Below are 25,770 nucleotides of genomic sequence, written 5' to 3'. Positions count from 1 at the left end.
TCATGTCCCATGACCCAATATTCATTATTGGCAATGGACTTAGAAAATGGCAGGTACCTGGCAAGTGGAGAAAGGAATCGCTGCAGCAAAGATGCAAATTCAGCAAAAGTCGTTGGGAAATGCACAGTAAGCATTCTGCCTACAAGTGCATGTATTTAGTTTAGATTAACAAATACCATTGAAACGTGAGTGACTGAAGACAGTGCACTCGTTTTCCAACTCATATTTCAGTGGGTTGAGATCGCATCCATATCAATTACACATCAATCCACGCAATGGGGAAATTAATTAAGCTGATTTCCCATCTGTGTTCTGTAAGGCATCATTAAAGGATGAGATTTCCATCCATGGCTGAGCTCAAATTAACTTGGCACAAGATGGCACTCTCAAACTGAAAAAAGGCACTCTTAAAATTCACACAATTAAGCTTAGTGACGACTCCGCATACAATGGACAATACTCAGTTATATTACTAAATAAAGAAAAAGCAAGTTTTATGGGGCATGCCATAAAACCATCACAGCATGGGCACATGCATTAAGTCAATGTAGTGCATTGGTCTGCACAAAAAGCGGCACATTATGACACTGCTTGGCACAAGTCTAAGGGACGCCGTAGTTTGGTAGGTACTGTATATATAAAAAATAATTTAACAGTACTTAATAACGTACCCGACTGGCAGGACATTCCCCATGACAATCACGAGTGTGATAATGAAGATGCACCAAAAAGAAGCAGCATGTATCCAATATTCTTTATGCAAAGAAAATTAAGTACCGGTAAGTCACAAAATACATCGCCATACGCTACAAAAACACACATGCAAGGCATGCAGACTCATTATAGAAAGGCTCAGCATTAGCGCTTTCTGTAAAACTACAAACCCTTTGGACACCATTCAAATTACAGCGAGCGCACTCACATCACGGGGGTCACACGCAATCTTGTTAGATTAACATGTGCTTCAACCGTTGAACCTTGCTGCTACAACAACCCCAAGTCTTTAAACCCTCGTCCAGAAACATAATTGTAGCCTTAACAGGCCCAAAAGTCCTGTTAAGGCTACATGGGGGATATTTGTATTTGTAACCAATGACGCACGCGCACACACACACACATCACGCGCCAGTGACACATACATTAACCCAAAACCAGTGACACGAGTGACACACTCGATAACCCTCAATAAGAGACACACACACACGCGCAGTAACCTACCGAGCGATACATACAAGCCTAAGGCAATGACGGTGAAGAACCCAAAAGGCACACGAACAGTGCCACAAATATTAAGCCACACAGTGACCCAAAGACACGCGGGCAATCGCCTCCCCACGTGCAGCCCGTCGGGGCAGGTGCTGTTGGCGAGCACCTATTAAGGCCGCCACGTCGCTTCAGCGATGTGGTCGAAACCGCGACGTTTTACACACCGCACCAGGCGCGGCGCTCTGTGCTGCATTCGTTTGAGGCCAATCCTTGGGCAGATATTCTGCCACTGATGGTCCCCGTTGAGGGGAAACCGATCCCAGGTCACCGGGTTCGTAGCTGTCCCATGCGACTCGTGTTCTCCCCCCACCCCACCCCTAAATCCACATGAACATCAACAACATCCGCCTCTCGCGACTTAAAACAAAAACACCCCAGTAACATCACCGTGCCGCTCGGTGCCAGGCTAGGTGCACGTGGAGACACACGCACGCTCACGCTGGGCACCTGTAGCGTTGTGATGTGCTTGTCATTGAACTTGTTCTCGCAGTAGCGCAGCACCAGAGACGTCTTCCCCACGCAGCCCTCGCCCAACAACACCGCCTTGAACGAGTGCGCCCTGCCACCCCCCGCAGGGCCTGCCATGCCGCATCCAGCGACCGTCGCTTTCTTATCGGAACGGCCGCCTTCCTTCCTTCCTCCTCCTCCTCCTCGCTCAGCGATAACAAAGCCGCCTTCTCGACTCTCGTCTCCAGCTGCCTCTTTTGCCGCGTCTACTGCTGTGTCTCACCGGCAAAACCGCGAGCGCCGTCTGCACCCACAGGGGGAGAGAATATGGCGAGTTCCTTGTTGTGGATTTACATGTAGCCTTGGGCTTGCGTTGGGCGTGACAACTCAGCCGACGTGGAAACCTGATCGCCATCTTGCATAGGGTAAACCCCGAATGTGTTCCTACGGCGCGCGGCGCGTTTTTGATGACGTCGCGCCAACGTTCTCAGAAGCGGATCCTCCCTCCAGAGGCGTAAACCCCCGAGTAAGATGGCCGCCCTTGCCTTTGCGACAACATTGCCAAAGTAAGGCGGGGGGGGGAGGCGTGGCCCTCGCGAGGGGCGTGACGTGCCCGCGCGTGATTGCAGCGTGACGGCAGTGAGGCGAAGTCTCGCGAGAAGTCGCCGCGCGATGACTTTACAAAAAAAACCCGCGCCGCCATCTTTCTTATATGACAACCCCGGAGCAAGGGGGCGTGGGGCACCCCCACGCTGCGGCTATAGCCAATCAGACACGAGATCGCGGTCGCACGCACGGTAAGGGAACCAATCGGGTGGTTTCACAGGGGAACAAAAGGCGGTTTCGTTGCACGTGGCAGGTTCAAGTCGACGCTCGCGCAGAGAAGTTGTGCGCAGTGTGGTGACGCACTGACTCCACTGACTTAAACCCTTCAATTTCCACTGATGTTTTACATCTTGCGATGTAAATAGTTGACTTATATGTAACTAACGGCTGAAGACCCCACCCATTTGCAGTGCAAGAAATGGGGCCTGAAAATAGGCAGTATGCCGTGGTGGTAGTGAAAATCTGAACCCGAATTCGTTTTGAGAGGAAGTGTCTGTCAGTCACGCTCTGTATCTCTGAAACATACACTTATTGTGTGAAAGGTCTCGAACATACTCTGTTATGACAATGAGCGTGCTTAAACATACATTTTTAAAATTGTGATTTTATTCTATGTTGGCCGTCGTCCCCCTTGCACGCATGCACAGTTGGAATGATTCCAGCTGTAGGGGCGAGCTGGTTGGGGACCTGCTTTCAAGCCAGGGACAGGGGGTGGTACTGTTAAGGAGGCTGCCCCCCGTCTCCCCGTTCTCCTGTAACCCACCGTCCTCCTGCTCTCCCCCCTTCGCTGCTGCTCCTCGGGGCACGACTTAACTAGCTGCACTAACCAACTCGCAGATACGCCGCGGTGCCCTTCTCGTACACGCCGATCACGAGCCGCGCATCGGCGAGAGTGCCCCTGTGTACAGAACACGCGGGGCACCACAACGCACGGGCTCACAGTTAACGTGCACGGCGAACGCGCACACGCGGGCAAAATATGCGCTCGTGCGCAAGCCCAAGACGCCACCCAACGCACAGGCTCACCACACCACGCGCTCCTCTCCCCGTACTCACAGAGATGACACGACACGGGTTAGTGTCTACCGGTGGTTTATTCTCTATTTAATTAGAGTTAATCTACCCGTGTCAGTGTGGACCAGCAGGACAGATCCAACCTATCTCTCTACTGTTTAGGGCTCAATTTGCCTAGTCTCTCCCTACTCACCCCTTTACGGGATTTTCTCCTCAGACTTACCTCTTCACTCTATACTTACGCTCCGACTTCGAGGGGTAGGAAGCCGCGGATAGGCGAGGCTGCACGTGGCTTTGGCTGGGAACACTGGACCCGGCTGCTCTCTGACCCGTCTCACGGACGTTCGAGTGGCAGGGAGCTGACGACTCCTCGATTCCCCTCTCCAGTTGACCCCCAGCACAAAGAGAGATAGCTTCCCAATTTCACCCCCTTTTATGCTCCAGCTTCAAAGCCTACGCACCGCCAATCCGCTGGCCCCTGGTCAATCGGGTTTTCCCCCCTCCGACGCCCCGCCCCCCATTGTCTAACTAAGTGCACCACCGACAACTAAAGGTGAGCCGGTGCCGCCCTGCCCCCCGTCTGCCTGCCGTTGTGTGTGTACTTTGCGGTCCTCAGTGGTCCGCTGCATGGTAGGGCTCAACTTGTTCCGCCCCGCCCACCTGCCACCTGCCTGCTGGTCCGTGTGTGCTTTTTGGCTTTCTTCATTGCGGTTCTCATTGAGCCCGCCGTGGTCATGCGATTTTAAGTCAATCCACGGCGCCGCAGTGCCATTCGGCCTGGGGGGGGGGCTGCCATATCCCTGGCCCTGAGAAACCATGGAGCACCCCCACGAGGGGGGGCCCTTGGGTGAAAACTCAGGGGCAGGTGACCTCTCCACAAGGCCCTACGTGAGTGCGTGTGTGTGTGTTTATGTGGGGGGTGGTGGGGGGAGCGCTGTGACGGGAGCCGGGTGGCTCCTCGGCTGCAGCAGCACAGCGACGGCCCCGGTCTCGACGCAGCGGTTTCGCTGCTGTGGCATCACAGAACAATTGCTGCTTCATTATAAGGTGTTGCGGTGGCGAGATGTTATCTCCGTCACTTGGTATACAGGGGGTCGTGGGTTCGATCTCGAACCAAACGCCTGTATATTTGGATTTTTTATATTCTCCCCGTGGTCGCTTGGATTTTTCTCTGGGTCCTCTGGTTATCCCCTCCACACTTAGAAATATGAGTTTAGATTGTTTGGCTGCTATAAATTTCCACGTGGCCTATCATTTGTGGAAAGGTCGCTTCTGAAAAAGAGACAAGCTCAGTGGGTGTTACTTGGTAAATACAATTAAAAAAGCCTATGTGTTAAACCAAAATAAAATAGTGAACATTAGAATATTAGAATCATTTAGTATATTCAACAAACTTGTAATATATAAATTATCAGCAACATTCAATCATTAACTTCGCTCTCTCCGCTCGCTCCGCCCGCTCCGCTCTCTCTCTCCCTCTGCTAGCCTCTTGCTGCTAGCCTGTTCTCTGTCTCACTCTCCTAGCCTCTCCACTGCTAGCCTATTACTATATACTCTGCTAGCTTCTCCACTGCTAGCCTTCCGCAATATACTCTGCTAGTTTCTCCACTGCTAGTCTTCCACTATATACTCTGTAAGCTTCTCCACTGCTAGCCTGTCTACCCTCGCTCCTCCATCCTCGCCCCTGCCTCCAGCGGTGGACCAGGCATCTCCACTTGAGAGGACGAGGTGTGGAGAGTGGGGCCCGGACTTGTCTTGTCTTCACTCCAACCAACCCAACTCTCCCGTGTGTCTCCGCACATAGCCTTATATCCCCTCACTCATTAATTCCTCATTAATTAAGCTGGCGAGCCCCCCCCCCTCATTCGCCGTTATCGCCTCAATCTCCAGACTCCGAGACGCCTACACCGAGTCTGCATTTGCAGCCAGCCAATCACCGTTATGCATCTTAATTGGTCACCTTCGCTGGTTGCCGTCTCTCTCCGCACCTGTGTGCCCTGAAGTGACTTCACTGTTCGCAACTCACACATGCGTGCACACCGTTTGCAAACCCCGCACGCGCTACTCCACTACAAATGTGTAGTGACTGTGAATGTCACTGTGTGGTGCCGGGCTTACGAAGCCACGGAAGATAATGTGTTGGCATTATGTGTAGCCCGCTTACTGGGCGTAATACCAGTCCTAGCGGGGCTTGGGTGAGCGCTGGTCAGCGCGGAGGCACCACGTACAGTGTGCGGTGCGGGCTCCCGGTGATGGAGCGAGAGGAAGCATGAGACGCTGGTTGACCTGCCGACACGTGACCAGATGATAGTGGAGGGGGGTCACCGGTGGACGGGGGCCGCTGGGCAGTCACGTGGTATAAAAGAGCTCTCGAGAGCTTTTGGGAAAGAGCTCGAGAGATCTAGAAGGTGGGCGGGGCGAGGGACGGAGCCAGCCTCAGCCCAGGCCGATATAACGGGGGCCCCTTGAGGGACTTGGGGTTCTTCGTGTTGGTGGTGAAGAAGATCGACATCGGATAAAATAAGCCTCTAGCCACATGGTCCGGGACCCAGCTTGTGGTCCGGGTCGGGATAGCGAACCGTGTCTAGTTCTGCCATAGCGCGGCTAGATGGGCATTCAATACCCAAGTCTAGGTTGTGTTATGTTATGTTGAGTTGATTAAATAAATAGTGTTGCTCCCAAGACAACGTCTGCGACTCAGTTGGACTCACTAAAAAAATGTTTAAAATAAGTGTATGTAGTACATAGATGCATATCAAATTTTTTTATCAAACATAGAAACATATGCCGGGGGGGATGGGGTATGGTCCAGATCATGCAAGTGTAGTGGGTTCTTAACAGGCGCACGCCGAGTCTTGGAGGCAACACGTTTATTTACTAACACAACTCGGACCAGCTAACATAACAGATAACTGCGCAACGCTCCCAAGTTAACTATGTACATTTAGGGTTAATTATGTACATTTCGGGTTAACTACATAGGGTGGTGGCCACCGCTCATAACACCTAACCAATGGAACAGGATCACTATATGATCGGGCCAGGACAGCTAACACGCTACCTGGTCCTCGTGCACGAAGACTAAAGAACGAGGATCGAAGAAGGCGGCTTCATTCCCGGGTGGAACAGCCCAGTTCCCTCTCGGGACTGGGCTTATAACTGCTCCGGTGTGACCGGGCTCTGCCGCTGGCCACGCCCCCTTCTAGATCCTTTGTGGAGGCTCTCGGTCCCTACCACGTGGCCCTCTTACCCCCTTCTGGGGGTCCGTGTGCCCCCTCGTCCGGTCACGTGCTCTCGCAGGTTCACGCAGGCTGTCATGTCCTGACCCGACCTCCGTGACACCCGGACCCTGCCCTCTAGTGAGCCCCTTAATGCAGTGCACACACTGGTGCCATAAAACGGCACCCCGTGTACAGTACCACTCGGTACTGTCGCTGTACTGTAGTGATATAATTTATTTCGTTGCACAAGCACCGAGATCCTTATAAAGCTGAATTATCAATACATTTTAGCAGTGGAAAAAAAGCAAATTGGATGATTACATCAAATTCAAAATTTTTTGTGTGTGGGTTGTGGCAGGGTTTGTGGGTTTGTGTGTTCACGCACTTGTGAAGGATTTCGCTCTCCAATGTGAGATTTTTGTCCGCTTCCTTTTTATTTATTTATGACGTGTGCACGACCATACCAACTCACGCGCCTTTGGTGGGGGGGACAGCCCATGCCAATTCGCATGCCTACGGTGGGAGTGAGGTAGACATTTTCTTTTGAGTAAAAAATGCTATAAAAATTCACTGAACGCTCAGGTAAATTCTTCACTGTGTGATGTCCCCCCACCCCGATGCGTGCAGTTACTACTATATAGTCGGTAGATGCTACCACTATAGGCCGTAGATATTACTGCAGAGCGGCTGGGGAGATCGTGGCTGGGGAAAGGGGGTTGGGGTCAGGGGTAGCAGCCCTGCCCCAGCCTGCCAAGGTTCCACCTCGGCCGGCTGGACAATCTAGGCGAGGCCGGAGGCTCTGCACGAGACTAGGCCTCACCACGCCACTCTATCAGGTGAGTACTTTGTGCTATAGAGTCGATAAATACTGCTATAGAGTCAGCATGTACTACTGTAGTGATAGCAGGTACCACCACAGTCGGTATGCACTGCTGTAATCATAGCAGGTACCACCATAGTATGCACTGCTGTAATCATAGCAGGTACCACCACAGTATGCACTGCTGTAATCATAGCAGGTACCACCATAGTCAGTACGCACTGCTGTTAGATTTTTAAGAGTAGTTTTGAAATATTTTTTTGGCCCGGGCAACGCCAGGTATTTAAGCTAGTTGAATTATTAAACCAAAACACTGCAACAAAACAATGTAACGTTACATGAGCTGCTGCCTTTATTGCTTGTGTAGTGGGTTAAATACAGGCGCACATTGGAACTTTGAAGGCAACACTATTTATTAGCTAAACACAACGGGTAACTCTTAACATTAACAGGATAACGACATAGGGTAGTAACCACCGTTCCTAACTTAGCTAACACACGGGGATACTACATTTCTGGACCGGAGACCGATGATCGTAGATGGTGGCTTCATCCCAGAGTTGACCCAGCAGAACAGCCCAGCTATCCATCCACACCCACTTATAACCACTCCGGCATGGCCGGCTCCGCCCCAGGCCACGCCCCCCTTCCCGATCCTTCGGGAAGGCCCAAGTCCCCAACCACTTGATCCCCCTGGGGCCCCTGGCTCCCCTTTATCCGGTCACGTGTCCTGTTGGGTTCACGCAGAGTATCACGGCCTGACACGACCTCCGTGACACCCGCCTACAGCCCCCATACCGAGCCAACACAGTCGTGTCGTTCTACTACACTACACTTTTATATTAAAAAAAAAACTAAATCAAGTCTGCCCAGAGAACTGCGACCCACCACTGAAATGTATTCATTGTGTAATCTATATATATAATGGAAATTTGTGAATGTGTCTGTTCGAAATGTTTACCATATTTTCCGACATGCAACAAACTTGAAATTTGGCATGTGGGTAGCTTCCAGACTGTACACAATGCAAAAAAGTATAAAAATAGACTTTTGTATTTTGGGGGCCGGGGGGATGCAATAATGGATATATTTTGCACGGCAAGTGAGCAGTGACGTCACATCTGTGATGTCACCCGCATGCGTTGTGCCTGCTGACGTCACGCACCCCCCCCCACCCTCCGCGTAGACCGTGTTTCGGGCGAAGCCGGGAAGTAAAGCTAGTATTTTATAAACCTTTCGAATAAAACTTAACTTTAAGAGCAGAATGTATTACATAGATTTTGCAGCACTGTTTAGCAATAATATATTTTAAATTAGTGAAAATAAATATATATATTTCACATAACTCTGTACAGTATATTATAATAAGCCTCAATTATAATTACCAACATACAGGTTAACGTCTTGTCTGTTTAGTTTTAGACGTTTTTTTTTGCGTAAAAAAATAAAAAAATTTGTGCAAAAAAATCTAAATACCTATTGCAAATGCACGTTATGTCATTTATCCGTGCATGCATTGTCTACTGGTTTCTTTCTGGCCGTTTGCCTGGCCGCTGCGTTTCGGAACATGACCACTTGTTTTTAAAGCTGTGTAGTTCAAACTATTGCACGTTTCACCACAAGAGCGTGTAAGGGCGAAGTGAAGGAACTCCACCTACTCATCCTGCCCCTTCCTCGACGCTCCATTAATCCCTCCACCCCTCAACACCTCACTGTTTATGATTGGTAAATTACAATGTACAGTATTTGTCTTTAACTACCTGCCTAGTTATTCCACATTTAAGCATTCAATGATCTTAGTTGTGTTGATTTTTTGTTTTATCTTAGTAGGCTTTGAGTAATTATTTTGTGAGGAACGCATTTTGGGTTTTCTAACGGGACCTTAAGGAAAAAAAAGTGTTTCAATATACGAAGTTTCACGTTAAGTTCAGCTTTTCAAGAACGCGGTCCAAACGTATATCGTGGTAAACCTGCAAAATAATGTTTCCCAATGGTAATATCAAAGTATTACCGACAATTTTTTTTTACATACGCACTTAGAGATTTTGTTGTCAGTTGCAGAATAATGCATCACTCAAGACAATATATTTTCACAGTTTTCCCTGTCATATTTTCTTCCCATGACATGTCCCGGTTTTTATTCCTCAGGTGGCAACTAAACAGTGGTCACAACATTGTGGATATCACAGTATACATTTCTTCATCGGTGCACCGAAATGACAATTCTCCCAATGCCAGCACTACTGCCAATAGCAGTGGTGCTGGTGCATGCGCAATATTATAACAATCCAGACTGCGTTAACCATTGGCTTCCTATATCCTTAAATTCAAAGGTTAAACTGCCCAGCTAATGGAATGCCCTTGACTGCACTTAAAGTGAATTAATAATTGAATACAGCCGTGCGTTGGTAAATAAGACAGTTGTTTTGCCAATGAGTAATGAGCGAGACGCAAGCGTAACCTGCCGCTATTGTCTCGAGCGTGCCAATACGATTGATCGCTGCACATGTTATGGATGCGAGTGTTGAGACGCCAGTGGCATTTGGAGAGACAGCGCTGTCTGCTTTCTACCCGGCTCGTTACTCTTGCCCGGCGTGACGCTGTTACAATTCGAATTGGCGGTGAATCTTTTCACGTGGCTTCAATCGCCTACGCGCTGACACGTGGCCGATGAATGTGACGTTGTTGCTTGTATGAATAGCTGGTTGTGAATCGAGAGATGCGTGTCACTCGTGGGTGATGCGAGTACGGTTATCAGCATCAAAGCACTAAACGTATTCAGTGCGTGAGTTGATAGCCACAAAGCAATACAATTCAACATAAAGCAGTCAGGTTAATTGATGATCCGAAACTTGCTAATTAATTCCAGTCATTTCCCCCACCGGCAGTCAGTCGTCTCTTTATCGCTCTTCTTTCGCTGCTGTAATGGTTACAGCACCCCCTGAACTTCACTCATTGATTCCTTCACCCATGTTGAGGACTCGGTCGACCAGACTCACCCCGCACTGTAGGTCACCCACTGCACATTCTGCTTCTCGCACACTGCTCCCTCCCACCGTCTCTTTTCTCAAGCTCCTATAACCTTGCTCCATTCAACAAACGTGTTACACTTTTATCGATTATAACTTTACACTTTGGTTCTTTCGGTAAAGTCACGTGGGTATAAAAATAATAGATCACGACGTTCTAGATTTGAAGCTTTCGTGACTGCAAGGATCCATACTCTTTGGTTCTATTCGGTAAAGTCACGTAGGTAAAAAAATAAAACAACAAAAAAAATCACGACGTTTCGGCCACAACACAATGAAGGCCGCTTGTGTTGTGGCCGAAACGTCGTGATTTTTGTTGTTTTATTTTTTACCTGCGTGACTTTACCGAAGATCACGACGTCTCCACCAGCACTGAACCAATTTCTCAACCACATCAATTCTATACACATTGGGGAAACGAAGCGACATGCCTCGGACCGCGTTCGTGAACACAAGGCAGATCTGAAACGCGGTAGGACCAATACCTCTGCCGTTGATGATCATTGTGTTAACGCTGTGGGCTCACACGAAATTGATTTTTCCAAGACGAAGGTACTCTGCAAACCTACCGGCTACCTTCAGAGATTTGTTCATGAAGCCATCCAGATATATAAACACAGACACAACTTCAACCGCGAAGATGGGTACAAACTGAGCAATCATTGGAAGGACGTTATTTACCAGGTAAAATCTTAACTGACTGTGATGTTTCCATCCTACCTGCCGATGTCAGCTGTTATTTCCGACTCTCTGTGTGTCTCTCTCTGTGCCTCTCTCTCATCATGTTGACCTCTTGCTCTTAGGGGTTTGTCATTGGCACACCTCCGGTGGCTGGGCCTTCTCACATTGATATGCAAATCTCCCCCAGTGTCTCACGTGCAGCTCCACAGCGCCACTTTTTGCCCCGCCCCCTATCTCCCCCCTTTCTCTCTCCCCCCTACTGCCGAGGCCTACTATATAACCGCGTGTCACGGCAGCTCTCTCGCCTACTTCAGCAGTTTTCTTGCTGTAGTCGTCCCACCTGATGATGATTGCTCGTGTTGCGATCGAAACGTCACGTGATCTGTTATTTTTTCTACCTACGTGACTTTACCGAGAGAACCAAAGAGTGTGGATTCCTGCAGTAACGAAAGCTTAAAATCAAGATTATTACAACTTTGTGCTGTTGCTTGCTAGCCGCTTGGCCTTTGGACCTGTTCTCGCAACTGTGTTTAAAGTAAATAGAAAAATGGCTTATTCTGTGTGGAATAGCGTTGGTCTCAGCCTTATCACACATGATCCAACAGTTACATTTAATTGTACGTAATTTTTTGGGTACTTCAACCAGCAAAACACATGATGAGCATAGCTTTTCTACATTGATTTCTTAAAATTCAATAAACACATTGCAACTCCGTTTAAAGTAGAGGCCTGAGCTGATCCATTGGCCATTCCTTTCAATTATTCACTCTGTCACAGGCAGGAGGCGTTCTATGGAGGTGGTTGCAATTGGCACTTCGGTGACTGTACCGTGAAGATGAGTCCTTATTCTGACGAAACCAATAAACAGTTGTCTATCGCAACATCACTGCTGCTGTCAGTCGGGCACATCTGCTCAAATGTATTTTGTTTGTCACCTAAGCCAAGAGGACCGCGACGCACTTCCTCAGGACATGCTGATGACGGTTGTTGCGTCATGCACATTACACAATTCTGTATCTTGTTTGAAACTTAGTGGGCACTACATTTGTCTTAACATCCGTGGGGTTCGTGGATGAGAGGCTTTCAACTATCAGGAGGCGAAGGCTGCCGCCGATAATTACAACGGTGACATAATGACGATGTTGCTCTTGTTACTGCTGCCGCTGACGGCACTGAATATTGTGATTTTGTGATTGTGATTGTTGCGTTCTGGCGCTTTATTGGCAGAATTGGGCACGTTAATAGTTACTTCCCCGGTGTTTGAGACGTCATGATTTGGAGTCGTAATGATATATTTTGTCTTGTGTACTTTATATTGAGCGGAAATTCTTAAAAGTAGAGAAATTATTGGTTGATAAAGTGTAATCGCGCTCATTTAAACGCACCATCAGTGACAGCATGGGCCAGTCATAGACACGGCGAGGCAGCGCCGTCTTGTGGACGAATAAAAGCGAACATTTTGAAGTTCAAAGTAAAATTCGCATGTCTTCTTAAAATCGAATTGCTTTTATTCGATCTTGCAGTTCCATATTGTATTGCACAAGTCGCTGTGTCTTCGTCTATACACTACACTTAATACCTGTTGGCATAGTACGTTTAAAACAACTATCTTAATGTGTTAACATGCCGGAGAGAATTCTACCTCCGATCTGCACGTCACTGCATAAAACATGAATGAATACACCTTTAACTGCAAGTTGACTGCCAGTGCACCATGCATGCAACAGGCTTTTATTGAGGTTGCTGTGATCGTTTATCCGTGCTGGGGTGAAACCACTCATATTGATGTCATTTATTCATCCAGAAAAAAACTGTCACCGAGTCTCATGATTTTTATTAGGAGGGATCTGCAATGGGATGTTTGGCCAACAATATCAGTTTAATCAGCGTTTCGCAGTTCCCATGTCCGCTGAAATTGTGGCTATCTCTATTGTCGACCCTGAACCAATCGTGGAAAATGACAGACAATAATTGTGACAACGCCGATGAATAACTGCGGCCTTGTAAGCCGCAAGGGGTGGGAGAATAGTGGCACAGCGGTTCACGCACCGCGCTATGAGCCCGGAAACCCGTGTTTGGTTCTCGTCCGCGGCTAACATCAGTGACGAGTTGTCTGAACCGATCCTGGGCTCCCCCCTCTTCACCAATTCGCACGGACCAGGGTGGTGAAGTATGGTCAAACAACTCCGACGATGTGGGGAGGCCTTCATCCAGCAGTGGATTGACAAAGGGGCCTGTGAATTGTTGTCAACTGTGAAAATGCGTGGTGGGAAGTGAACAACAGTCATGGGACTGCCAATGCAACAATCGGTCACCGTTGTTTTACAACTGAGCGTTGCATTTGCAAGACCGGATGGTGTCACAGATTACCCAGCTATTGCATTTTTTAGCAAATATTTTTTGTCCACATCGCATTATTATTACGTGGCCTTTAAGTACAAAAACGATGGTCACAGAGCCCCTTTGTGATCTTATAAATGGCTCATGTAGAAAACACAACTATGGACACAAGCTGGCAGCAACAACTGTGGGAATTTGATGTCGTGCGGATACGAGATTCCACACATCTGCGTGTGCCATGTGACGGTGACAGAAACGAATATTCGCGTATGGGAAAAAATAAGTATTTTGAAGGAATGTGCGGGCCCGTTACATCGCGTTGTGACGCAACTATACACCGTCAACAAAATAAACCGGTTGTGAAAAGCAGGGGATAGAAAGATTGGGAATGGAGTCGCTGCCCCAAGGAAAACATGTTTTTAACATTCTCACTGGCTCAATCTGTTCTTTCCCGGCTAGTCCAGTGATATTCTTCAAAATCAACAACGGAAAGTTAGGGGTTTTTGTGCCGATATCTTGGTGCTTTAGCAATATTAAGTGAACGATATCATCCGAAAAATGAATACCACAATCAAGATCGAGGATATTCGCTGGACCCCAAGACTACCCCCGGACCACTCCACCCAACCCCTGCCCACAAACAAACTTGGTCACTTGCTTCAAGTATCTTGATCTGTGACCCCCCCCCCCCTCTTGGGTAAAACAAGCGCTGTGCGACTACTTTGCCAGCATAGGGCAGTGCAGAAGAATCCATTGTTGAATTGTACTATTTTTCGATTTAAAGCTTTCGTGACTGCAAAGATTCATCTTCTTTGGTTCTTTCGGTAAAGTCACGTAGAATGAGAATAAAATAATAAATTGATAAAATAAAATAATACAATAATATTCTCACGACGTTTCGGCCACAACACAAGCGGCCTTCATCAGGTGAAGGGACGAGACTGTCAATTTATTATTTTATTCTCATTCTACGTGACGTTACCGAAAGAACCAAAGAAGATGAATTTTACTATGTTAATGCAATTCATAACACGTACGACATTTCACCAGCATAAATGTTCGTGACTCTTGAGGCGTGGGGCCAAGTAAAGTGTTACTCAAAAGTCACGTGAAAGTGGACACTGGGCTTTGTAAGGAGGTCTTATTTATTGCTTGCGCGGAGAGAATGTGCTGGAGAGTAGTGTGATGAGAGGCAGCAAAGGTCGAGTCCATGGAGGATCTGACCAGTGTGGTGAAGTATGGCACAAAGGTAGCATTCCTCGGCTGACACTCCATCATGACCGACTCTTGGCCATTACTTCTAAATACGGGGGATGACTTCATACCTGTCAACCCCTTATCAGTGCCTACCTTATTGCGCCAATTCAGACCTTATTGGTCACCCCGTGACCTTATAAATCTCAACGTTCATCAAAGTCCCATCACGAGGGAGAAACATATTTTTGCTCGTATTGAAACGGCTGTACGCTGTATGGACCTGAAAACTCAATTTCCCTGTACAAGAATACGGGTGAACCGTATGGGTTGACAGGTATGTGACTTGATTGCATAGCTGATGTGGATCGCAGCAAATGATGCCATTCAGAATTGTCATTGGAACAGTATTAAGTAAAAAAAAAATCATTGAAATGTATCACTTCCATTCCACCAGTTTTTGCTCAATTACTCTTACTGCCTAGTGGGACAAAGAATTGGAGTGATAGTGCAATATGCTCTCAACACGGCGACCCGAGTTGCAATCCGTGGCAGGTGACGCCTGATATGAAAACTGGTCCGGTCCGAACCACCCCTTCACTCACCCACACTGGCCAGCATGACAAAGCATGGTTAACAAGTTGAAAAACAAGTGTTTCAATGCACACTTTTATTTGCACTGAAAAGTACAAAATGCATTCTTTGGACCGCAAAATGTATCACATTTGATGTGCTGAATAAAAGTGGGTGGTTTGCATAAATAAAATTATACATATCGAAAGGAAGCAACCCATTTTTATTGAGCATATCAAATGTGATTAATTCTGGGGTCAAAATAATTTATTTTCTACTTTCCAGTGCAATTAAAAGTGTGTGCACCGAAAAACATGCTTCCACCAGTTTTTTTAACGTAAAACTATTTTAACTATCGAACTGCAATTTAATCTTACCAGGTAAGGCCCACTGAGATATATAGCTCTTTTTTCAGAAGCGACCTGGCCACAAATTATATCTCAATTAAGTGGACTATCACGTTAAAACATATCGCAGTCAAATACTCAAAGCACATGCTTCTAAATGTGGAGGGAGAAACCGGAGGACCCGGAGAAAAATCCACACGACCACGGGGAGAATAATATAAACTCCAAATATACAGGCGTGAGGGTCAGCATCGAACCCACGACATCCTGTATACCTGGCGAGGTAGTTAACATCTCGTCACCGCGAGATGTTAACTGTGAAGAAAAGTATCACTATAACCCTCTACATCCATGAACAAATAACCCAGACTTGAAATGCGCCCGATCTGGTCAGACTTTGAAAGCCAAGCAGATCCGAGCTTGGAAAGTGCCTGGATGGTTTGCCCACCATACACAAACAGGTTGTCATTGGGCTGCGGGGCGACGTTGTTTATATCGAGTTGTACTGTACGTCCATATGCTGCCTGTCGTTACCAATTCGCACTGACCAGCCACGGTGAAGTATGGTCAAACGGCCTCCGCAACCAGCATGGCGTGGGGAGGCCCTCATCCAGCAGTGGATTGACAAAAGGCCTCTGTGCTCCTCCAGGCATTGTGCGGCGTTCATCTCCACCAGTGGGAATTCCACATTCCCATGGCAGGTACAATATTTAAGAACCATTGACGACTTCGCACAAGGTGCAACTTATTTTATATTGATGGCTTGCCTATGTCAACCTTTGACCCTACAATAAATGGAAGCATGTGCATTGCTGTATAACCAGCCTACATTATGGAATAGGTTTTCCCCTTTTTCTTTTAAACAAAAGCAGGAGCTATTATTGTTGGTCTCGCGCTCAGGTAACGAGAATCACAGCGGCCACTCCGGTGCTATTACGAGCGACGATGTAAGCGTGCGCTTCTCATTGGTTAGAGGCTAGTTCAATAAAGTGTGCAATAACCCCATGACCAACATCCCTCTGGGAGGCCTTCACCTGCTCGTGGCTAGGTGGCGAGATGTTAACTGCCTAGCCTGGTCTACAGGAGGTTGCGGGTTCGATCGGAACCGTGACGCCTGTATATTTGGCGTTTGCGTGTTCTCCCTGTGGCTGCGTGGATTTTAATCTGGGTCCTCCGGTTTTTCCTTCCACATTTAGAAACATGCATTTAAAGTATTTGTCTGAGATACATTTCTACAAGCCAACTTCGTTGAGCTACCATTTGTGGGCCAGGTCGCTTCTGAGATAGAACAATATAGTTTAGTGGGCTTTACCTTGGTAAATAAAATATAATGGCTGGATAGTTTTATTTTATCGTGAAACAAATGCTCAAAGGACTGTTACATTCCATGAATGTTAATAATTCCATGTTCATCCATTCTGTTCCATGCTCCATTGCCCACATCTGATGCAGACAAAAGTACAGACACGTACAATTTTGTTAAAGAATATCAAGACGAGTACAGAGCACATTATTAGGAAAGCATCACATCTGGTTGAATGAAAAAATGTCACACGTATGCTATCACAGGTCATCTTTATTCGGATAGTGTTTTCTCACACTGTTGCTACAATTTGCAGTGATAAAGCATGCAGAGTCTATTGCATACTCTTGACAGTAACAAATGGAACAATGGTACAAATTACATTTGTAACAAGAACAGAACAAAGTCCACCTTCCGTGTTTTTTGAATGAAAAAAAAAACCCCGCTCTAATGTGAAAGAAAAATTCAGCAAAGAAAATAATTTCGCTACAATCCTTGAGCATTATAAAGTCTACCTATTTAATGCTGAAAATACTTTCAGAATACGCTACAAAAAGTTGTTTAAATCTTCATTAATGCAAAAACAAAGTTGTATTTAGCATTTTTTTCTTATTTTCAACTTTTATTTATTTTTTTGCACTTTTTTTTCTGGCCAACATTAAGCTAACCACATCCGTAATTCAGAAACATTACAAAATACACTACAAATCCGACGAACCATACATCAAAACAAATGTGCAGATGATGCTGAGCAGCGGCGAATCAAACACATTTGCGCACAAATCTAGGCCAGAAGCATTCATTATCAAAGGCATCATAACGATTCATTCCTGCAGCGGCTCTACCAGTTGTCACGATTCACAAATTTGATTCCAGACGATTCTCGTTCCAATTCTTTCTTGGGTGGAATTTTTTGTTGTTGTTGCCTTGTTTATACATTCACAGAACCATACATGTACAAAGCATCAGCCTCAATGTAACAATACATAATTTGCACAATATTTTTTGGAGCAAATGATTCACCTCCGCGATTCAATGCACGAATCTTGAGCGCAAGAATGAATCAGAACTTACGAATCGCGCATCACTCCATGCTTTACCATTGGAGCCAAGTGGCATTTCATAACATACAAGGGAACACTCTCAGCTTCAGGTTTTTTCACGTTCAACTGAAACCACGAAACACCCTGCGCGTTCAGTTTATTTTCGCAGAAAAACTTGTCAATGTATATCATTCAGAAAGTTGGGCTAACTGCATTAAAAAAAACTGAATTCTCTAAGGCGCTCTGAAACATCTAGGGAGCTCCTCAATCCAGAACTGCCTTCCTTCATCCACCCACCCATGCGTGGACACATCCACACCTTTTACAGCCTGCCTGCTTGGCAGTAAGCAGCAGCAGCAGCTGCAGCATCACGCTGGCTCACAGACTCCCAAGAGCAGGGATCGGCAACCCGCGGCTCCGGAGACATGAGGCTCTTTAAGGACTAATTCGTGACGTTATTTATTAAGCACCACCGTCTCTCACATTCACATGCATTGCGGTTCTTGAAATATTGAGTTTGCCGAATTCGAAAAGAATGTCTCTTCTTGTTATCGTTTGCCGACCACTGCTGAAGAGCAAGGCCCCACCCATCTTTGGTAGCGCAAGCTCTATGTGCAGGGCAATTCTTAACCTTTTCCCACACCAATTATTATGATCGTGGCATTTGACTAATCAATAATTATGGTCGTGTAATTTTAGAGAATGACAAACGTACAGTGCTGTACTTTAAAATCATATTCTTCCCCCCTAAGTACTACTAAACGACTCAAGGCTGCACACAGCCCTCAACGCGCTGGTTGCTGGGGTTTTCCAAAAGCACTTTACATTTACCATATTCTCGTCCTCCCTCCCTACCTCATCCTTTATGCCCCTTTTAGGCAGACTCCACGCTACCTACTGAACCAAATTCAATTTTGTGTTGCTCATGTAAAACACTTAAGGTCAAACTTTAAAAGACGGACAACAAAGAAAACTTGGAACAAAATCAACTATAAAGGTCATGAACACAGTCTTGGCACGGATGTCAAACCTACATACGTTCCAGAATTCTTCCACTGTAACAAAAAAACAACACAACTCCGCCGTGGGAATTAGTGACGTCGAGAATATCACCTGATTCATGGCGCCTGGTCACACAACCTCCTCTGTAGTGGCAGGCAGTAGTGCTTTATTTCACACTTAAAATATTGCAGCTGGGCCGCTTGTGAATGCCACAAGATTCAGTCACTTGCATGGTTCTCCAAGAATTTAGCCTCGAGGTCCTCCCCTGGATGTCCCTAAAAAAATAAACTCCTGCTCCTAGTGATTCTTGATCCCAATTAGCTGCTCCACCAGGTGTTGCCATGAGAACCATCGCTTGGGGTCCTGCCGTGGCCCCTGTCCACGTTTGTCTGGGTTCTTGGGACATGGTCTGTTCTGGGACACTCAGAATATAACACAACTCAATGCCCGATTTACAAATACGGAGGAGGAATCACGGCGATAAAAGTCCGCTACTCCTGTTGCAAATACCGGGCTCGATCACCCCAGCGCAAATGTATAGTTGCTGCTCTACATGAGCCTGATGAACGAGAAGTTGACATATGGCAGTTGGGAGGGTTCTACATAAAATGGCAGCAGTCTGGGGTGAGTCTTGGGTAGGTGCCCCCACCCCCCGCCCCCCGCCTGGGCAATGACGGAGGCCGGCGCTGGTCTGGCCACATTAGCGCAAGGCCCGGCACTCGGTAAGAGCGCTTGCAGCCGTGCGCGTGTGTCGAGCGATCGGTTCGTGAGCGATCGGTCCGTGAGGGGTCGGTCACCGAAATTCTCCTGGGGTGCTGCTGCAACAGAGCGTTCCCGAAGAGATGGAAAGCAAACAACTCCTGACGAGCTAAGAGAAACGGACCCTGGAAGTCAAAAGCACCGAGGCCAAGTGACCGGGGACAGTAAATCATGTGGTATGCTGTACATACGCCTCTAATACCTGTGGGAAGAGATTTGTCATTTTAGGTTTGTGTCATAGACCTTCAGTTGATGGATGCTGGAGCGGAGTTCATGTTGAGGAGTTTAGAGAGTGTCGATGGCTGACATCTGGTGAAAGGTAACAGCTCGCACGTTGTAACATAAGATTTAACTCGTGTCGATCGCAAGTTAAAACTGAAAATGCATACATGGAGAAGATGATTAACGTTTGACTCATTGTGAAGTGCTGTTTCGCCCAGTGACTCAAACAAAAAGTAGTGAATATCACTCGATAAATGTTCACGTTGTTTTGTTGCCAATCCTTTGCCTCTACTGTGGTGAAAAACAATCACCTTATACGTTGTTACCATATGGCTACGGTACGTGCACTTACAGAAGTTGTTCTAAGCGTTTGCGATGTATTTCACATATTATTTATAAGTAGACCTAATTTAAATTACAAGTAACATTTTGCGCAAGTTGTCACATCGCTTACACACACACACACCGTTGTTAACGCACTTTCATTCACAATTCAAACACGTTACATAACAGACATTTTTCTTTTAGAATGCCCCCAAAGAGTTTGGTTTTATAATTGTCCTTTTAAAAATAATTTCTCAAATGCATTGTACTATCAGAATTGATGGGATTTGCTTGCAGTTTGCTATTATCCCCAGCAAACAGAACAAGCTACATCTTCCCAAAACACAGGACATTGGGCTTGCAAACATATGCTGCACGATTCAACAAAATACACGTAATACTTTGCGAGAGATACTGTAGCAATCTTTTTTCACAACAAATCTGTTATTAAAACATATGGTTGCCGTTGCAATGCTGTGGATTTCTATACTTATATATCCGTATAATTGAATTAGAAATGCCCGTTAACCCTTTTCTGCTAAACAATGGTGAACGCTCTATGTAATGGAGCATCATAAAGTGCTAAAGGAATTGTGTGTCCATGAGAGCAAATCATGTTGACAGCTGAATAATGATTGATAATTATTCATGTGAATGCAATTGGGTTTAGCTAAGGTTTAAATGGCATAGACCTCGTATGCAATTGAAAAGTGACTTCAAAGCACTGTTCATTGGCTGCAGGTTTGTACACTCACCTGTATGTAAATAATGCAATAACACGCAACTGGTCCGGTCCACAAGGCGAAATCACGGCAAACAAAGTCGCCGTCCTTCAACGTAGCTTTTCACCAGAGCGCTCCATTAGGGAGCTTTTCCAGTAACCCCTTAAGGACCAGGATCTAATAATAATAAAATTACGTGCCCCAAAGACCTGAATTAAAACTAAAATATTTGTGCTGCGAGTCTTAAAGTTGGACTGACAACATTATAATAATTTGAGTAGGAATGCATGTATTTTTTTTTATCTCCCACTTGAAACACATCATCTTTTTGATGAAAACATAATGAGCCACGTCAATTGGAGCAATGTAAAGCTTTTGCTAAAAAAATAAGCAGAACTTTTTAATTCTGGGGACATTTTAAGGGGTATTGAAATTAGGTATACTTTGCATTGACAGAGGACGGCACAACATACTGTGTATAACTATTGTACATGCAAGGCAATTGATTCCAAAAATCCCAAAGCTTTACTCGAGTATAAAAAATGACAATTTGATAAACTTGCCTGCGTATATGCTATTTGCTTCAGTGGACAAAAATTTATGCTGTAATATACCCAAACAATATCCAAATGCCCTACTACAAGCAACCAAAACTAATGCAAACTGCTTTCCGTACCGAGTCGGGGTCACTGAACCCACCGTGTAATTTACAATTATTTTATTGATACTGGTCATTGAGGGGTTAATGTGTGTAATTGGCAATCAAAAAAGCACATGAAAATAAAGTCGCGTCAATCAAGTCCTCTCATTAAATGCTGCTTAGCAGTGTGCATTCAGCGTGATGAAACTGAACATCTCATTTGTTCGAAAACTAAGAAACAGGTTCACATGAAGCCAAGTACACAGCAAAGAGGGGTGCGGTGGTGGCGGAGCAATTAACCTGGCGACCCGAGTTCGATACCTAGCCGGTCTTGCACTCCCTTCACGAAACCTCTGACCACCACGGTAAAGTATGGTAACAACCGCAATGACCAACATGGTGTGGGGGAGGCCTTCATCCATTGATTGAGAATGGCTAAAAATAATATATTTTTATCTTATATACACCGCTGTGAGCCAGGCTATGGGTCTTCAGTCGATGATGTGTTTCCTATATGGCCTCTTGATGTTCATTCCTAAAGGGAACAAATGGCTAGTGTTTAGTACATATGCCTTGTTAACAAAAACATTCTAAACAGTGGCCAGGTTAAACGTGTAAATTCATCGCAATCACAATTGAGCAGCGACATGACTTTACCTGCGCAGCTTCGGTCTCAACCTGAATGTCCTAGCGATTAATGAGCCGCAAGCAATGTAGCAGTACATGCGGAAGGGATTTAGAACGCTTCAATAGAATATTCACTGCACTGATAACATTGATTTAAGTGGTTACTGCAGGCTGAGGAGCAATCGAGACCATAAGGTACAAGGACAAGGCCCGTACCATGCACATGATTCCACAATATGAATTCCATCGTTAAGCACTTGATAAGTTGTACAACTGTGCAATTCAAATCAATAAGATTCTTCTTTGGTTCTTTCGGTAAAGTCACGTAGAATGAGAATAAAATAATAAATTGATAAAATAAAATAACACAATATATATGATCTGAACGTGGCTCTTTCACTCCAGCGCTGTCCTACCAGACAGTCTCGTCCCTTCACCTGATGAAGGCCGCTTGTGTTGTGGCCGAAACGTCGTGAGAATATTATTGTGTTATTTTATTTTATCAATTTATTATTTTATTCTCATTCTACGTGACTTTACCGAAAGAACCAAAGAAGATGAATCATTGCAGTCACGAAAGCTTTAAATCGAAAATCAATAAGATTATTTACTGTTTACGTGGTATAGATAGGGATGTAGGTCTCCTTTTGTTTATTAAAGACACCTTAAAGCCCAAACATATCTTACATACTTAACGTGATAAAGCTGAAACTAAAATAATGCACGTGAAAGAAGAGATCCCATCTGTATTCAAATAAGAATTATATAGCAGATTTTACACTATACTACATATACAACATGCAGAAAGAAGATGGAACCACTCCTCGTTGGCCTGGAGAGAATTAGAATCGGCAAGTATCAATTACAGATGGCACACCGCACAAATTAATAGCGAGACGATTGCTGTGCTCAACTGGTTTTATTCCCCTGCGGTGCCGATTCTGGCAAACCGCACTCGGCATCCAGTGTAGGAGCGAGTCAATCGGTGGAAAATTGCATTGAAAATTAATGCAGACGGGCAGCAGCAAACATAAGGATCAAAAGATTAGAATACAGGGCCGGAACAATTTGGCCGCCTTGAAGATTCCACGCATAACGTCAATGGTAAGTGCTTTCTCTACGATACTGAAATAAAATCGTTGTTTTATCCCCATCGCAATCGGTCAATGGGAGACAATTTTCAAGACGAAATTTATTTTTCATGTTATCTTATATATATCTAAAAGGGAAATTTGTGTGTCTGTTCGAAATGTTTAGCATACTTCCCATCATGCAACTTGAAATTTGGCATGTGGGTAGCTTCCAGACTGTACAAAAAGTATAAAAATAGACTTTGTATTTTGGCGGGGGGGGGGGGGAATAACCATGAGCCATGTGGCGTCAACCCGCAGAGGACTGGCGAGAATCGATATCTGGTGAGCGTTTGTTGTATCGATTAAACGGGATTAGGCCGATTCTAAAGAAATCTACATCAGATTCCTCTGCGCGATTTAAAGAATCGAATCTTGGCGCGCGAGCATAGAGCATTTTTCCACCGCGCGTTGGGTTTAATTTTCATTTTAATTAATGAGGTAATGATCAAAGTTCTTTTCATTTGTATATGTTATGTTTCTAAGTTTTGAGAAGTTTTCAAATATATTTTTCCCCCGAGCAACGCCGGGTACTTCCCGCTAGTCTATATATAGAATATTTAAAAATATATTTTTTTAAAACACGCTTTAATGAAATGTACCGTACGAGTGATGGCAGAACTCCACGACTCGAGGAAGTGGCCCCGAGGCTTGCCACAACGTAAGGGGACCCGTGGTGATTTACAGCTAAAGTCAGTTGAGCGTCGACAATTAGACCCAAGCCGAAAAAATAACATGAAAATAAAATGTAAAAAAATATTTTTTATTTATTTTTTATAGAATATAGTATTGTCATCAGTATGACATAAGTATAGCAAGTTTGCAGTCGATACCACTTTGGGAAGTGGGTTAAAATTGAGTTACAAGATTTGAGGATCCGACAACAACAGAGCGAGTTAAATAAAAGCGTGTAATAAAAAGGGAAATTTGTGAATATGTGTGTCTGTTCGAAATGTTTAGCATACTTCCCGACAAGCTACAAACTTGAAATATGGCATGTGGGTAGTTTCCAGAGTGTACACAATGTACAAAAATAAACTTTTGTATTTTGGGGGGGGGGGGGTAGGGGCGCAATAATGGATATAATATATTGCACAGCAAGTGAGTGGTGACGTCACATCTGTGATGTCACCCGCATGCGGCAGCGTCACGCAGTGTGCCTGCTGACGTCACACATCCCCCACCCTCCGCGTAGGCCGTGTGTTAATCCAAGACAAGAATCCAAGTCCCGGGCGAAGCTGGGTAGTAAAGCTAGTGGTATACAAATCCCAACAACAAATTCCAGTTCAAGTAAACAGGGGATTAACTTTGTGTAGTAATTTATCATTTACAGCCCAAAGTAAATCTATTGCTGAATAAGAGGCCTACCCACGCAATGTCTGTCGTGGAAGCTGTTTGACTGTGTTTCGCCACGTTGGGTGGTGAAGGGCATGGTTGGCGGATTCACAAGTAGTTTCAGATGTTATTCACCACTGGTGGTAGCTGTGGCTGGAAGTCGAACTTGGATTGTCGGGTTCATAACGCAGTACGCCAAGCACTGCGCCACCGTTCCACCCTCTTGACGAGTACGCTTATGTTGAAGTAAATAGTCATAACGCAATGTCTAAACAATGTGTGTATGCTGCTTTACCCCAGATAAGGGTGGTAATTTTACTGCGCAGTGTTCTGGGGAAATGCCGATGGCATTATGCGTGCTAGCAAAAGTACTGCTATACTGTAAAGATTACATCTCTAATGTGAATATAACAGTCTGGTTGGGTGGTCCGTTTCTAAACCGTCACTGGTGTTGACCGTGAGTGGGAATCGAACTCGGGTCGTCGGGTTGACAGCGTGCTAATCGCTGCACTACTGCTCCCACACACAATCGTTGTGCTTTACTGTAAATTAGTTAATTTTTGGTGAATAGAAATTGGGTGACATCTCAGCAGATGGGCCTGTGTCATAATTAGATATCAGTGACCCAGCCAGCTGGCTCAATGGCAGAGTGAGCGGCTCACAGTCAGAAGGTTTAGAGTTAAATTCCTGGTTGGGTGTTCACTCAGTCCATCATCTTTCCAGGGTCAACACAACGAGTACCACTTTCATGGGGAAGTCAACAGTGGTCGTTCTATGAATAGACTCGCCCCTGCCATAGTAATGAGGAATTTCCACCAATGGCTCAGGGCTCTAAAACGGGTTGAGCACCACCTCAAATCTCATTTGAGCAGGAAATAACCGAGTTGGCCAGTACACCGATATTTTCTTTTAAATTAAAATGGGACGCAATTCCATTGCTTAAATACCACTATTATTCACCTACAGTGAGGGAAAAAAGAATTTGATCCCCTGCTGATTTTGTACGTTTGCCCACTGACAAAGAAATGATCAGTCTATAATTTTAATGGTAGGTTTATTTGGACAGTGAGAGACAGAATAACAACAAAATCCAGAAAAACGCATGTCAAAAATGTTATAAATTGA

At 45.5% G+C, this 25,770-nt stretch overlaps 2 protein-coding genes across 5 annotated transcripts in view; both read right to left on the bottom strand.

Annotated features, from left to right (window-relative positions):
- Positions 1–2,094, bottom strand: part of RAB21 (RAB21, member RAS oncogene family) — a 34,530-nt gene extending 32,436 nt beyond the window's left edge. Inside the window, exon 1 of the mRNA XM_032948783.2 lies at positions 1,714–2,094. Coding sequence (XP_032804674.1) covers positions 1,714–1,851 — 138 coding nt within the window. The 5' untranslated portion in view covers positions 1,852–2,094. The remainder of the gene's footprint in view (positions 1–1,713) is intronic.
- A 15,002-nt stretch (positions 2,095–17,096) lies between these two features.
- The window catches only part of AKT1S1 (AKT1 substrate 1), a 72,905-nt gene continuing 64,231 nt past the window's right edge, over positions 17,097–25,770 (bottom strand). For all 4 annotated transcript variants that reach the window (XR_012941146.1, XM_076065266.1, XM_076065267.1 and 1 more), the window contains one exon: positions 17,097–22,088. Coding sequence is in view for 3 of the 4 variants with exons in the window: in XM_076065266.1 (XP_075921381.1) it covers positions 22,064–22,088 (25 nt within the window). In the remaining variant the exon portion in view is untranslated. The remainder of the gene's footprint in view (positions 22,089–25,770) is intronic.

Source organism: Petromyzon marinus, chromosome 7, assembly GCF_048934315.1.
Source record: "Petromyzon marinus isolate PM22_M1 ecotype Great Lakes invasive population chromosome 7, UKy_Petmar_22M1.pri1.0, whole genome shotgun sequence".
NCBI lineage: Eukaryota > Metazoa > Chordata > Hyperoartia > Petromyzontiformes > Petromyzontidae > Petromyzon > Petromyzon marinus.
The sequence above is the reverse complement of the archived record's forward strand: the minus strand, read 5'-3'. Positions and strand labels throughout refer to the sequence as shown.